We start from the raw sequence: 15828 nt of genomic DNA on the forward strand, positions 1-15828 counted from the left end.
AACAAGGAACTCTTCTAATCAGGAATGTAAGATGCAAAACAGTTATTGTCCTAAGCAAACATTTTCTCAACTATTAATAGTTCAGGAAGTGGGACATAGTGGGTTGCCTAGGAGCAACTTGGGAATGACTTTTAAACCATATTAATCTGCTGTCATTAACAGCTAGTTGTTTCATGTCTGTTTACATGCAATTTTGTATTGATTTTTTTAATGGTGAAGTGCCCTGGGAACTATTTGGCTTAAGGGTAGCATATGAACGCTTTAAACAGTCCTCAGTCCCTTCCCCCATCTAAACTTATCTAGCAAGCTTCTAAAGTGGCATATATTGGACAGGCGGGCCATCTTAAGCGCCCCTGGCGTCGTGGTGTGCCGGATCTCTCCGGCGCCCTCCTGCCCCATTTCCCAGCGCGGTGGGTGGGTGGGCGCAGCACGCAGCGCAGCTGCCACAGGCGCTGTTGCGTGGCGGGCGGGCAGGCACAGCACGGTTGCCGTGGCCGCAGCTGCGCGGCGGACCGGCCGGCCAGCGGGCGGGCGCAGCTTGCGGCGCCCTCCTGGTGGGCCGGCGCTGTGGTGCCCTGCGCCACCCATCCCGGCCCTGTGGACAGGGTTAGGCTAGAAGCTGTTCACCCTCTATTAACAGGTGCTCCTAAGGGACTATTTCTATAACCAACAGGTGCACAGGCTAAGATCTGCTGCAAGGCAGACCTTATGACCTGAAAATCCTGTCCACTGTACCCAGCACAACTAAAAATTGTCATTACTCAATGGCTGTGTTAGCATGTTAACATTAAATTAGTCTTGCATATAAAGCCTGTGTTTCGAACACTGGATGCCTCTGGAGAGTCACTGTTCTGAACCTCTTTCCAACCCTCCTCTCCTCAGGGCATCCTTTGGCTCTGTCTAGGCACTATTCGATTTCGATCACTGCCAAAGCAGAGGTGCTATGGAATGACCTGCCAGTGTGTCAGTGTGGTGTGGTGTGATGTAGTGGTTAACAGCAGTAGTCTCATAATCTGGTGAACCAGGTTCGCGCCCTCGCTCCTCCACATGCAGCTGCTAAGTGACCTTGGGCTAGTCACACTTCTTTGAAGTGTCTCAGCCTCACTCACCTCACAGAGTGTTTGTTGTGGGGTAGGAAGGAAAAGGAGAATGTTAGCCACTTTGAGACTCCTTCGGGTAGTGATAAAGCGGGATATCAAATCCAAACTCTTCTTCTTCTTCTTCTCTCAGACGAGGCTGCCCACAGCACCTTTGTATGAGTAACATTTTCAAGCAGGAATGTAGTGCCCAGAATGGCAACTCATGCAGAGATACAGAACTCTCTCTCTCTCTTTTTTAAAAAAACCCCAACACTTCACACTTTTCTTGTTTTTTGTAAACCTTTTCTTGTTTTTTTTTAAACCCTCAACTACTTTATAGCCTGGGAACTGGGGAACAACCTGGAAATTACTTCTGAACTCTTTGGTCAGTAAACATAGCTACTCTTAGGCTACTTAAAAACAAACAAAACAACCATTTTGCGAGGGAGCTAGCAGAAAAGAGAGAAAGCAACTCATGCTTCTTCCACTTGCCCACTGTATTTCCATGTGTGTTGTGTATTAAGATGCTTTCCATCCACTGTGTCTAGCAGGGAAGTCAAGCAGACTGGTGGATGGCTTGATCTGTCTGTCCTCCTCCAGCCTCCTCACTCACCTGCATGAAATTCCTGATTGTCTGTGGTACTAGGTGAGCTGTTAAATGCAAGATTGTGTTAAACTATAATTTAGCATTAGAAGCTGCAGCAAGATTTGGGCTTCCCCTTCTTCAGTTTGACTGCAAGGAAGAGATCGGAAGCTTCCATTTCCATTTTAAATGGGCCACAGTTTAGTGTGTCCTCTGAGCTCTAAACTGTGGCTAATCTTAAATATGCATTGTTGAAACAAGACATCTTTGTAATCTACAATTAAGATTAACCACTGTTTGTCTGGGTTAAGATGTCACAACAAACTCTGGTTTATCTAAAACCATAGTTTAGCTTTACCGTGCAGTCATTAACGATGGAAATATATTCTGCATATGCTCAGAGGCAGTTTATTATTCTGTTATTCAGCATGTTCTAGCCCCACAGTCCTAATATTACCCATCAGGTCTGCTTGTTTGGTTTAGGTAGTGTTGAACAGCCAAACCTTCCATCTTGGTTGAAAGCTCAAGTCTATAGTGTACTATGGAAGCAAATCCGCTATCTCTTTTTTGCAGCCCTCAAACCAAGCTGTCCTAAAAATAGTCCTGGTTGTTTCAAAGGACATGACGCAAGCCACAAAATTAATCACCCTCTCTGTTGCTAACACAGGTAGCTTCCAACACCAGCCATTGGGTTCAGTGTGGCATTTCATAGAACCAAAGGCCTTCAAATCCAAACTGGTGCTTAAAATCAGTCCACATAATAGAGCCAAGGCAACAGGTGCCCTAAGCCACGCACAGGGAGGATCAAGGCGTTGGCAGGCCTACAGAGCAGGCTACTTTGGACTCCAGCAAGTCAACCAAACCCACATTATGGTTACTTTATTTATTGTGTGTGCCACTTTACAAAATATAAGATGCCAGCTCCTGTCTTGAAAGGTTTAGAGCCTAAATTTTGACACAGGTTAACACCAGGAGGGGAAGGAGGCAAGGATAAACAGGGGAGACAAAATAAAGATAATTGAACTTTCCCCAGTATTTTGAGTCACCAGAAATGTGGGACATCTGCCCTAAAGAGGCCCAGTTGTTCAAACTCGCTGGTCGCATTTTGAATACCCAGAATGCAGCTTTCTAAGAATACCTGTGGGTTGCAAGCAGATGCATACAGACCAATAAAAAGTTCAGAAAAGAGCATGGAGAGCCACCAAAATGTTCCAGGGGGTGGAGCAACTCCTCTATGGGGCAAGGTCACAATGTTTGGGGCTTCTTAGCTTAGATACGAGGTAAGCAAGAGAGGACAAGATAGGGGTGGTGGAGAAAGTGGACAGAGAGGTTTTTTCTCTCTCTCTCTTGTGATACTAGAACTCAGGGATGTCCAGCGAAGCTGAATGTTGTAAGATTCAAGCCAGATGAAAGGAAGTACTTCATAGTTAAACTATGGACCAGGAGGAGTCAGTGACGGCCACTAACTTGGATAACTTTAAAATTAGACAAATTCATGAGGGATAGGCTATTAATGGCTACTAGCTTGGATGGCTATGTATTACTCCCACTCTCAGTGGCAGCCTTGGAGTCTCAAGTGCAGAGAGTGCTGCTCTTGTGCTCAGGACCTGCTTACAAGCTTCTGACAGGCATTTGGAAGGCCACAGCGAGAACAAGATACAGGACCAAGTGGGCCTTTGGCCTGATCTAGCCTCAGGGCTCTTCTCATCAGGGCCGTCTTAAGCGCCCCTGGCGCCGTGGAGCGACAGATCCCTCCGGCGCCCCCCCACCCCGTTTCCCAGTGTGGTGGGCAGGCGCCGTGCGCAGCGCGGCTGCCACAGGCACTGCTGCGTGGCGGGCGGGCAGGCACAGCGCGGTTGCCGTGGGCGCAGCTGTGCGGCGGACCGGCCGGCCAGCGGGCGGGCGCAGCTCGCGGCGCCCTCCTGGCAGGCCGGCGCCGTGGTGCCCTGCGCCACCCAGCCTGGCCGTAGGGCCGGCCCTGCTTCTCATGCACGTCTGGAAACCCGGCAGAGCTCAACAGGACTTGCTTTCCAGACAAGTGTGCATAAGATTGCAACCCCATTGTTCTTTCCACTGAGCTATTGTTTGCTTTAATCCCATCTGTTGTTGGCTGTCTTCTTAATTGCTTTAATTTGTGTGGGTTTTTGTTTTTTGTTTTAGTTTTACTTAGCTTGCTTTTAGATATTTATTTTGGTGCCGTATGGGGTACTGATGGGAAGGTGAGATGCAAATATTTTAATAACGAAAGCAAGCAGCACTTTTCAGGTGCTGCAGAACCCTGTCTCTGCTCTCGACACGGATCCAGTTCCTCCATCCTACAGGCTGCCTCCCACTGGCTTGTGGGCAACGTTGATGGAGGCGGAGCTTAAGGAAGGGCCTGCAGCTTTGTGGTACAGAGCAGGAATGGTGGAGCTGGGGCCCAAATGTGGCCCCCTAGCTTTGTCAGTCTGGCCCTCAGGACTCCCCAGGTGATACCCTTCCCCAGCCCTGATTCACACCTTCCTTAAGAGCTTTTGCATGGCTGGAATAGTCCCTGAACTCTGGTGCCTCTTGCATTGCCCGGATGGAGAAAGAGAGAGAATTGTATGTATAATTATAAAATCCTGCATGGCATGGAAAGTGAATAGAGGAAAATTCTTCTCCCTCTCTTGTAATGCTAGACTTCGTGGAAGCTGAATGTTGGAAGAGTTGGGACAGAGAAAAGGAAGTACTGGTATTTCTTCACAATTTAAACTATGGAACTTGCTGCCACAGAAGGCAGCAATGGCTACCACCTTGGATGGCTCTAGAAGAGGATTAGAGATATTCACAGAGAAGGCTCTCCATGGCTACGAGCCACAATGGTTAGCCACTGTGATAACAGGATGCTGGACTAGGTGGGCCACTGGCCTGATCCTGCAGGCTCGTCTTATGTACTGAACCTCTGCCTTTTGCGTGGTTGGAATGGAGTCTCCTCTGCAAAGGTAAGATACCTCACTGTTGGCTCAATTGCTTTTGTCCCTGGTCCCGCCTACCAGTGTCCTGCACATATCCCTTGAAGGTTTTCGATCAGGCAATGTGGCCCTCAGGCTGAAGGTGGTTTCCCACCCCTGTGGTAGGGCACATACTTTGCCCACAGAAACCTCTGCTCGGAAACCTCTGGATAACTCCTGCCAGTAGGCGTAGACCATGTTGTTGGACTCCAAATCCCATCAACATAAGCCAGCATGGCCAACAGTCCAGGGGTGATGGGAGGTTCCTCATCCCTGTATTAAAATTGCCTAGGAACTAGGAGAACCATCCAGAAAAAGGAGGCTCACTGCTGTGTCTCTGCTTGAGCAGCTGCTCTGGCTTTTACTAAAATGGATTAAAAACAGGGATGTAGAACCTGTGGCCCTTCAGATGGTGTTGGGTTCCCATTAGCCCCAGCCAACATGACCAATGGTTTGCATTGATGGGAGTAGGCCACAAGCACACACACCCTATGTCAACAATACAAAGTCTGGATTAAAATGACCAGCAGTTTAGTTTTGGATTGTGCAAGAATGTCTACTCCATATGTTTCAGACTGAGCCTTCTAATTAGAAGGAAGCAGAGCGAGAGCAGTGACTCATACAGACACTCAGCAGGCAGCCTCCTAAAAGCAGAGGCAATTCATCTTAGCCTTCCTGCCATGAGAGGAACTGAATAAATACACTACCTGTTAAGGCAAGCATTCCACTGAACTGAATTTCTGATTCGCTTTAACTTTTTTAAAAAATTGTTACACTTTTTAATTTTTTGTTTTATTGTTTATTTTAATTAAGGATATTTTAACGCCCTAGTTAATTTGCCAGCTGCACTTGATTCAGAGAGGCCATAAAGTTACCTGTCTGTCAGGAGAGATGGATTGGAAAGAGGCAAGGTCAGAACAGGCAGTCATGCAGAAATACAACAGTCAGGTTTCTCAGGGCAGGTAATTTTCCTGAATCACTACTCAAAAGAGAGTAAATGAACCAGTCTCATTTGATCACAAGTCATGGCAGAAGGATCTGTAATAGGGAAGATTGACTGGAAGAAGGCAACTTCAGACCAGAGACTTACACAGGGACACAAATGGGATCCTCCTCTGAAGGCAGGTAATTTTGTTATATTTGTAGTGTGGGTGACTGAATACTCAAATTACACCTTGGGATGAAAACAAAAATTACTGCATTCAGTGTAGGCCGACTGGAACAAAAGGAAGCCCAGAACAGCTATTCATGCAGAGATGCAATGGGCCATCACCTGTGGGGGGGGTGCACTGGGCAGAAATTTCATTCTCAGTACTGTAGTAGACTAACAGCTCTCTCACAGGAAACTGGGTATGACTCTTTTATGACAATGATTTTTTTTAAAGAAATTGCTGGAGAGTTACAAAATCATTGCTTCTGAAAGACTGAGTTATGCTTTCTTAAATGTAGCAAGGGGAAGGAAGATGCGTATATTTTATTCTTCTTATTATTATTACTATTATTTAAAAACAGAAGCAAATAAGGTGGGTGGAATGCATTAAATAATTAGGAACACCCCCCTCCATGCATAAAAAGGTCAGTTTTGCATTGCAATTTACACCTTCTAGAGGGGGTAATCTCTCCCCCCCACTTAGTATCTGCTTAGTACAGTATCTTAGTATCTGACTCAAATGTTAACATGTGAATGTGATCAACACATGTTGCCATGCAGGTACATTCACAAAGGGGGTGGGATTGGCTGGGTGCCCCCTTCCCTTCTCAGTGCTTTATATACTAGGAGTTTTTTCTGCAAAGAGCCAGGCCAAAACAAAGACTTACAAAATATCAATTTTTAATTTGGGGGGGGGAGAGGAGTATGCAGTTTAGTGCTCCCCCAGCTAATACTTTCTCATGATTTGCATCGTTACATCTATCTCTTACATTCCCAGCCTAGAGAGGAGTATGTAGTCAGGAACAAAGTGCAAACATATTCCGGATGGCCTAAGAAACAGATTCCTTTGTGACCATATTCCACCGCCCGCCCCCCACTTTCTATAGGGCGAAAATTGACGCAAATGTAAACGGACCAGGTGGAAGGCAATTTAACAAAAAAAAAAAAGGTTAAGGAGGAGCTAGATTTCGTCCCCACCCACGATTTTTTGATAGTCCCGATTTTATAAATGGTCATATTTGTCTTTGAAAACGCAAAGCAAATAGGCAGTAGGTTAGTTTTCAGATGGGGCTGGTGGAAGAATTAGTTTTGCTTTGATATACATACACACACTGTACAGTATATATTTGCAGCAGCGGGATCCTGCCAGGATATGCAAACTCGGATAGCCTCCTTAAATTAAAAAAAAAGAAAAAGAAAACCCACATACAAAACTGATCTGGGTAGCAGCAATGCAGGCTTCTGATACTGCAACTGGAGCATTTGGGAACGGGGCGGGGGTGGGGGGAACGCGCGCACACGCAAAACCTGCACCCCCCCCGCAGCCACTCACTTCCTTTAAAGGGTTGTGCACCCGCTGCACCCCACAATGACAAATCCGGCTCTTTTCAAAAAACATTAAATTAAAGGAGCGAGAGCTAGACTGCAGTTGTCTGAAATACGGCAGTCACCTCAGATAACCCCCCTAGCCGGAACATCAGCGCGTGTCTTCAAAAGCTTCCAACCGCAACACGAACAGCCTCGCGGGCAGCGGGATCGGGGCCCGTGCTTTGCCCCATCCGATCGACGCCTTGCAGCAGATTATTTGAGCCGCAGTTTCTTGGAAACATGCAGCCCATAACGAGATCCTCTTCCCCTGCCACGACAGATGAAGGATTTTGTGGTGGCTGCATTGTTGTTCGTTGTCGTCTAAAATCGTACAGCGCCTAGCGCAAAGCGAGGCAATCGCACGCAGCCACCCTATTTCCATCAAACAAGCCAGGCTGGGTTTGTGTGTGTGCAAGGAAAACTCAAAAAGAGTAACAAAGGATAAATGAAAGCCAGCCCATTTCACTGGTGAAGAGAGAGAGAAGAGGCGGGGGAAACCGGGGCGAGGCTGCAAGCTTTAGGCATACTTTCCTGGGAGTAAAACCCGGTTGAGGACCCTGGGGTTTACTCTCGAGGAAGCGCACGGGCAGGCTGCGTGCAAAAGTGTGCATTTGAGATGCACAGCCACCCGGTCCTGCAAAATGCGGTACCCAGGCTGGGTGAGAATTCCAAGTGGAGCCATTGCAGGTAGCACATAAAATTATACAATAAAATGAGACACACACATCTGCAATGGACCCACGTTTAGGCTGCAATCCTGTAAATAATCTGCCTCTCTTGTTCAGAACCGGTGCTTTCTTCTATTATGAATTTTCCGTTAGAAATAATAATAATAATAATAATAATAATAATAATAATAATAATAATAATAATAATCAGAGAATTGTGAATAAAAGTCCGTACTCACCCAGCTGACACCTCCAGGGCTAGAAAGCAAAGATGCTTTCCGTGGTCAGGCACTTTGCTCTCCAGATTGATGGATTTTTAAAAAAGTTAGCCGGTGCAAAAATCGCTTTTCCCAGCTGATGGGGCGATTGCTAATAGCGGCAAAAGCCTCCCTCTGGATTATACTCCTCTCTCCTTCCTTACTCTCTCTTCTCTTTCACATATCAGGTCCGTTTTTCTTTGCTTCCCTTCACAGTGGAAAAAACAGCAGCACTTTCCTCCACCCTGGGCTCTACAGCAATAATCAAAAGGAAGGCTTGTTAGATTTGTGTGTCTGTGCTGGTGTGTGTGTAAAGTCGCCGCCCGCTCTGCAGTTTTGCAACGGTGGGTCGTGCTGATTAGACTGTTCCTTGGGGATACAGCAGAGTGCCTTTACACCAGCTGTTCTCAACCTGTTTTTGAGGTCACGGACCCCTTTGAGGATCTGAGGAAAGCTATGGACCCCCTCCCGAGGAAAAAAAATAACTTAAAGCAAATATGCACATTTTGCATACATTTTATGAAAAATATTTTTATTGAACAAAGTAAAGTGAAACAATTAAAAGTAACCAAAATGCATTAGAAATGCAAAAAGAGGGAAAGGGGTGAAAGCATACACTTAATTATATTGTTTCGAGGACAAAACCAACCCATTTTTGTGCCCCCTGAAGCCCATCTTTGGACTCCCCCCCATGTTTGTTTGTTTGTTTATTATTACATTTTAATATCTGCCCTTCACTCTAAGGTCCCCTACAATAATTAAAACACTGTATTAATACTAAAACACAATATTAAGCATTATTTAAAACAGTTCAAAACAACTTATTTATTATTACATTTGTATCCCACCTTTTCTCCAAGGACCTGAAGACACTTCTCCCCCTTCCCATTTTATCCTTACAACAATCCTGTGTGGTAGGTTAGGCTAAGAGAGAGAGGTTGCCCCAAGGTCACTTAGAGAACTTTATGGCTGCTCCACACTGGTAAAACGCCTCCTTTACATTGAGCACTTGTCATGCAATGACTGCTATTATTGAACATAAGCAGGCAAAAGCTCTGTTGGTAGAGTACGAGACTCTTTATCTCAGCGTCGTGGGTTCAAGACCCATGTTGGGAAAAATATTTTTGCATTTAGGTCTACAGTTCCATGATTCTATGAAATTCTACAATGTTATGAAAAGACACATAATGGGGTTGTACTCAACACCAGTCTCATTCAGTGTCATAAAATACCTGTACCCATTCATTTCAATGGGTGCAGTAGAATTTAACTGGATACAACCCAAAATGTTTATCTCTAGATATAAAATTTGTTGCCAACTTTATTGCTTCTAACCAAAAACCAATATGGTCCAAAGTTAAATATCCTTTATCCTAAATTGAGATTCAAAGTGGCTAAAAACATTTTAAAACATCATGATAAATTACAAAGTAAGAATAAATAATTAAACTATATCAGAACACATTCAGAACCAGAAATGTGATCAGCATCACCTGCACCTTAGTTTTTAAAGGCCTGCCTGAATAGGAAGATCTTCACTTGCTGGTGGAAGGATAACAAGCGGGATCTAAGGTAATCTCTATTGGGAGAGAATTCCATGCATAAATATTACACTACCTTCTCTCCAAATTAAAGAACAGGTACAATAAATCCTCTTCTCCACAGATTTGCAAAACAAGCATGCTTAAGATTGGGTTCTAGGCTACTGTCTCTCATGCTGTGTACACACTATAACTTCAAAGCACATTCGGAGTATTTTCTTTCCCTCAATGAATTCTAGGCACTGTAGTTCACTCTTCTCTAAATTATAATACCCAGCAACCCTTAACAAACTACAGTCCCCAGAATTCTTTTAGTGAAATAATGTCCTTCGGATGTGCTTTAAATGTACAGTGTATACTAAGTTTCATTATCCCATATCTGCAATATACTTAGTTTGTACGGTTGTTGTAAGTATCAGGGGGGGGGGGAAACAAAGCAGGAAGATAATAGAGTCTTGGGGCACTTTTTAAAAGACTTATTGCATGTCAAAATGCAAGTAGATAAATAGGAACCGCTACAGCGGGAAGGTAAACGGCGTTTCCATGTGCTGCTCTGGTTTGCCAGAAGCGGCTTTGTCATGCTGGCCACATGACCTGGAAGCTATACGTCGGCTCCCTCGGCCAATAATGCGAGATGAGCGCGCAACCCCAGAGTCGGTCACGACTGGACCTAATGGTCAGGGGTCCCTTTACCTTTACCTTTTTACAGCGGGAAGGTAAACAGCGTTTCCATGTGCTGCTCTGGTTTGCCAGAAGCGGCTTTGTCATGCTGGCCACATGACCTGGAAGCTATACGCCGGCTCCCTCGGTCAATAATGCGAGATGAGCGCCCAACCCCAGAGTCGGTCACGACTGGACCTAATGGTCAGGGGTCCCTTTACCTTACCTTTACCTTTATTGTGGCATAAGCTTTTGTGGACAAAATGTAAATGCTAAGTGCTGTATCACCATTCCCTCTATTTCTGATGTCCAGATGGTAAGTGCTAAGCCTTATGTACCAAAAACAGCACCAACCCAGACACAAGTGGAACATATCAGCAGGCCACAAGGGAGACCACAAGGTTTTGCAGAAGGACAAAAATATCCCCCTATCAGTCATTTAAGAGCCACTAGAGATGTCCTGGTTGCTATTCTCCATTTAGCTTCTGCTGGGTAAGGAATGATGAAGGGCAGGGCGTTCTCAGCAGTGGCCCCTCTGATTATGAAACTTTATCCTAAATCACATCCTTTTGCTGCCCCCCCCCAATGTTGGTGTCACTTAGGTACAAGCAAGTTGAACATTGCCAACTGCTCTGTGCTCCCACTGGGAAGGGCCATAGCTCAGTGGCAGAGCCTATGTTTTGCATGCAGAAGGTCCCAGGTTCATCTGCAGGTAGGGCTGGGCAGAGGCGTAGCAAGGGGGGAGCGGAGGGGGCGGCCCGCTCCCAGCTCCGTCTTTTGGGGGGGGGCAGTGCAAGCTCCGCCGGTGGCACCCCGCTACATAGCGCACATGCGCAGCATCGCTACGTAGTGACACATGCGGCGTATGTAGCGATGCATACGTCGTATGTAGTGACACTGCGCATGCGCGCTACGTAGCGATGCCCCGCCCCCGGGTGTGTGTCATGTTTGCCGCTGTGGGTGCCCGAGTGGCTTCCTATGCCAGTGGGGCTGGGAGAGACTTCCTGTATGTTTTAACCCTGGAGAGCCACTGCCAGTCATAGCTAGATGGCCCCAATGGTCTGAGCTGGTATAAGGCCCCAATGGTCTGAGCTAGTATAAGATGCCTTCCTATGTTCCTATGTCTGTCCTTCCCATGGAAAGGGGCTTCCAGTGCAGCAAGATCTCTCATATTTTTAAGTCTCAACTTCCTTTTCCACTCTCAAAGGGAGAAATCTATCACATACATTCGGAGGGGTGGGGCTAGTTTCATTAGAACAGGGGTCAGAAAACTTTTTCAGCAGGGGGCCGGCCCCTTGTCCCTCAGACCTTGGGGGGGGGGCGGACTATATTTTGTGTGTGGGGGAATGAACGAATTCCTATGCCCCACAAATAATCCAGAGATGCATTTTAAATAAAAGGACACATTCTACTCATGTAAAATCACGCTGATTCCCGGACCATCCGTGGGCCGGATTTAGAAGGCGATTGGGCCAGATCCGGCCCCTGGGCCTTAGTTTGCCTACCCATGCCTTAGAAGAGCCACGTCTTACCCCCACACCAGCCCTGGGAACTGTAGTTTCTTAAGAGCTCTGGGAACTGTAGCTCTGCAAGGGGTAAACAGTTCCCGGGATTCTTTGGGTGCTGAAGGGATGTGCTTTGAATGCGTGTTTTGCACAGCAGTCATTACGTCTCTCAAGCTCTACACTGGGCGAGTCCCCACGGTTCCCTATCACTAGCGCAACAGTCCCTTGGCACCTCTAAATATCTCAGAGAGCCTACGGTGGGTGCGAGAAAAGACACATCCGCGCGCACACACAACTCCAAGCTGTGAAATTCAACTGTGCAACATTTTCTCGGATTTTTTTTTTGTGTGTAAACGCGCTCGCCCGTTTCGTGTCCTGTTCAAAGCCCTGTTCCGTTTCTTTCCCTCCCCTTGCCGGGCCCGTGAACCTAAAGATCAACCGGGGCCGGCTTCCCTTCCAGTCTCCTCCTCCTCTTTCTTCCTCCTCCTCTTTGTTACTGTTGCATTTTGGGAGAGGAAGTACCCGGACCACGTTGCTGCCTCTGGGAGCGGACGGGAGCGCGAGCGCAAAGCATGGCCGCTTCCAGCAAGAGGTGAGTGTGGCTTTGCAGCGAGGTAGCCTCGCAGGCGTTTAACAGAGCCAGCTCTTTTTCTAAAAGATCCATAATATCATAGAATGGTAGAGTTGGAAGGGATCCCCGAGGGTCATCGAGCCCAACCCCTTGCCATGCAGGAATCTCAACACGCGGACCCGCCTCCATTTTGAAACCGGACCGGCTCCTCCTTAGCTTTGCAAATGTGCTCACTCCCAAGATATCTCCCAACTTTCCCCTTGGAGGGTTTGCATGGTTTGCGGTAATTCGGGCTATGGAGAAAGAGAGTACAGTATGGAAGTTCTCATCCTTTCCCCTGCGCGTGTTTGCGGATTTCCCTAATCGTGGGGGCTGCAAGGAACACCTGGGAAGTTAATGGAACAATTTCTCATCTTCTAATCCCTGGACCTGTTTTTATTGGAATTGGTTACTTGTGTGTCTTCATGATCAGTGTTTATGGAGTTGTTTATATCGTGTGTTTTAATTATAGGTGCTCATATCTTTATGTAATTGGGTTTTTATACTTCGCTTAGGAATCTGCTTTGGCCTTAAGTAGATATACAGATAAATTAACAACAACAAAAAACCACTAGTAATATACTTTTTTTCTAAAGCTGAGAATTGGTTTCATTGAACACAGTAGGAATTATTTTCTTTTTTTCTTGAGAAACAGTGCTGAACTATATGGGCCATTGGCCTGATCCAGCAGACTTCTTACTATGTTTCAGGGTGGGTTACAGCAATTAACACGCAGTGTTAACGGTTTAAAACAATTTGCAATCACCTTGAGGTATTCAGGGTCTTGGGCCACATAAGGTTTTTTTTTTATAGGTCAAAACCCAGAACCCAGAAACTAATCTGATACAATTGCTAAACGATAATCAATAAAAATAACTGCAAGTCACAATGCATTAAATACCACAAAATATGCAAAACCATGGAAAAGGATCAAATTGAGAAACAAGGATTCATAACTTATAAAATTACTGTTTTAAAATATCCTTGAACTTCTCTCTTCCTAGCTGCTTCTGCTGTTCTCAAAGTCATGGTTTGGGAAAGGCTCCTAGCTGGGGCTGGAGGATGCAGCAAGGCAAGTGGAAAAAGCCATTGCCTGATGAACAGCAGAAAGTCTCTCCCCTCACAGTTCTTTAAATTTGTTAGTTGCTTTCTCTTGCCCAAAGCAACCCAAAGTGACTTACAACCAAACAGACACACAGGAAAAAAAACCTATACTGTAGATGCATTAAAACCAATTGTTATACAGTGGTCCCTCGACTTACGAACTTAATCCGTTCCGAATGCACATTCGTAGGTTGAAAAGTTCGTAAGTCAAAAAGCCGTTTCCCATAGGAAAAAAAAATTCGTAAGTCGAGGAAACCACATTTAAAACCGCCAACGGTTTCCGTTCGGATGTAGAAAAATTTGTAAACGTGCGGCCATTTGTTCCGTTCGTAAGTTGAAAACTTTGGATGTTGAATAATTCGTAAGTCGGGGGGCCACTGTATACATAATTCAAATAAGTACATTTAATTAATAAATAATGATCAGTAGCCGGTGCAGTCAGACCATTGCAACAGAAAGAATGAGGTACCGGTAGGAAAGTCCTCTGTTTTCCCAGGCCTGTGGCCATTCAATCCTGAGCTATGGTCCTTGGATGATGCTCTCGACATCTGAAAAGCAGATTTTTCCAGCGATGCTCACACCTCTCTTGTTTGAAACTCTGTTCTTTGCCTTTTGTTTACCCATTTTGTCCTTTGCCTCCTTGGGAACAGAAAACTCGCTGAGCTGAGTGTGGATGAGTTCCTGACTTCCGGATTTGATTCTGACGCAGATGATGAGTTGCAGGAGGAAGCCTTGAATTCCACAGAGGATGGGGCTCATAAAAAGCTCAGCCAGAATGGGAAGGCCCCCGTCAAGAAGAAAGGAGGGCTAAAATCGAAAGCTGTGGAAAAGTAAGAGGATGTACAAAACAAACCACAGATCACTGTATTTCAAATGTTTTTCAAACAAAGAAAATTGTTAAGTACAGTGCATTAGAGTAATAGTTTTAGCTAATTTTTATTTTCTCTATTGCATCTTTGTAAAGCGCTTGGAGACTCTTGCAGTTTGAGGGTATATGGATTGTTCAAATAAATAATAAAATAAATGATATCCAACTACGATTTACTCAGAGCTTTCCCCCCATAATGTTTTGTTATTTCATTTTATAATGTGTATAAAACAGAGAGCAATTACAACAGATTAAAATTAGAAGATGAAAAACAAACCTATAAAATAGGCATGTAGAATGAGTGCAGTTGCACATGCGTTAAAAAAAGCCCAAGTAAAGACTTATCAGTGTTATCAATTTATCAAATATAGTTCCAGATTTGCCAGCCTTGTGACAAGAGTCATCTTGAAAATGATGGTTCTGCTGAATATGTAATGAAAGAACACCAAGTCATAAAAAGTGTGTGGAGGTTCTAGCCCTTGTTAAAATTACAAATTATGCATAATTTTCTCCATTATAACTATACAGTCGTACCTTAGAAGTTGCATGGAATCCGTTCCAGAAGTTGGTTTGACTTCCAAAACGTTTGGAAACCAAAGCGCGGCTTCTGATTGGCTGCAGGAAGCTCCTGCAGCCAATCGGAGCCCCATCGGATATTTGGCTTCCAAAAATAGTTTGCAAACTGGAACACTCACTTCTGGGTTTGGGAGCCAAAACGTTCGAGAACTAAGCTGTTTGAAAACCAAGGTATGGCTGTGTTCAGATGTACTTAGAGGGGACCCACTGAAATTTTAAAAAGCCCTAAGTAGAGAAAAGGCAAATAAGAGGCGATGTGACATAAGATTATAAAATTATGCATGGCATGGTGAAAGTGGGTAGAGGAAATATTTTCTCCCTCTCATAATACTAGAACTCGTGGACATGCAGTGAAGCTGAATCTTGGAAGGTTTTTTAAAAGTACTCCATGCAGCGCATATAAACTATGGAACTTGATCTCCCAGGAGGCAGTGGTGGGGCCATCAACTTTAAAAGAGGATTAGAGAAATTCATGGAGATTAAGGCTATCATTGGTTTCTAGACACAATGGCTGTGCTCTTCCTGCACAGTTAGAGGCAGGAGGAAAGAGTACTGCTGTGTTTGGGTCTTGCTTGCAGGTTTCCTATAGGCCAGTGTTTCTCAACCAGTGTGCCTCCAGATGTTTTGGGACTACAACTCCCATCATCCCTAGCTAGCAAGACCAGTGGTCAGGAATGATGGGAGTTGTAGTCCCAAAACATCTGGAGGCACACTGGTTGAGAAACACTGCTATAGGCATCTGGTTGGCTGCTGTGAGAACAGGATGCTGGACTAGGTGGGCCTTTGGCCTGATCCAGCAGCCAGGCTCTTCTTAAATTAGTTACAATTCCAAACGGTTGGGTGCCAAACCCCTGAAATGTACATCCAAGTTGTAACAATTCATAGTT

The 15828-nt window shown here is 45.3% G+C and overlaps 1 protein-coding gene across 1 annotated transcript in view; it reads left to right on the forward strand.

The window, feature by feature from the left end:
• Positions 1-12287: 12287 nt before the first annotated feature.
• The window catches only part of NOC2L (NOC2 like nucleolar associated transcriptional repressor), a 64242-nt gene continuing 60701 nt past the window's right edge, over positions 12288-15828 (forward strand). The window contains exons 1-2 of the mRNA XM_035118506.2: positions 12288-12375; positions 14148-14327. Of these exons, the coding sequence (XP_034974397.1) occupies positions 12356-12375; positions 14148-14327 (200 nt within the window). The 5' untranslated portion in view covers positions 12288-12355. The remainder of the gene's footprint in view (positions 12376-14147; positions 14328-15828) is intronic.

The sequence above is a fragment of the Zootoca vivipara genome, chromosome 6 (genome assembly GCF_963506605.1).
Source record: "Zootoca vivipara chromosome 6, rZooViv1.1, whole genome shotgun sequence".
Classification (NCBI taxonomy): Eukaryota; Metazoa; Chordata; class Lepidosauria; order Squamata; family Lacertidae; genus Zootoca; species Zootoca vivipara.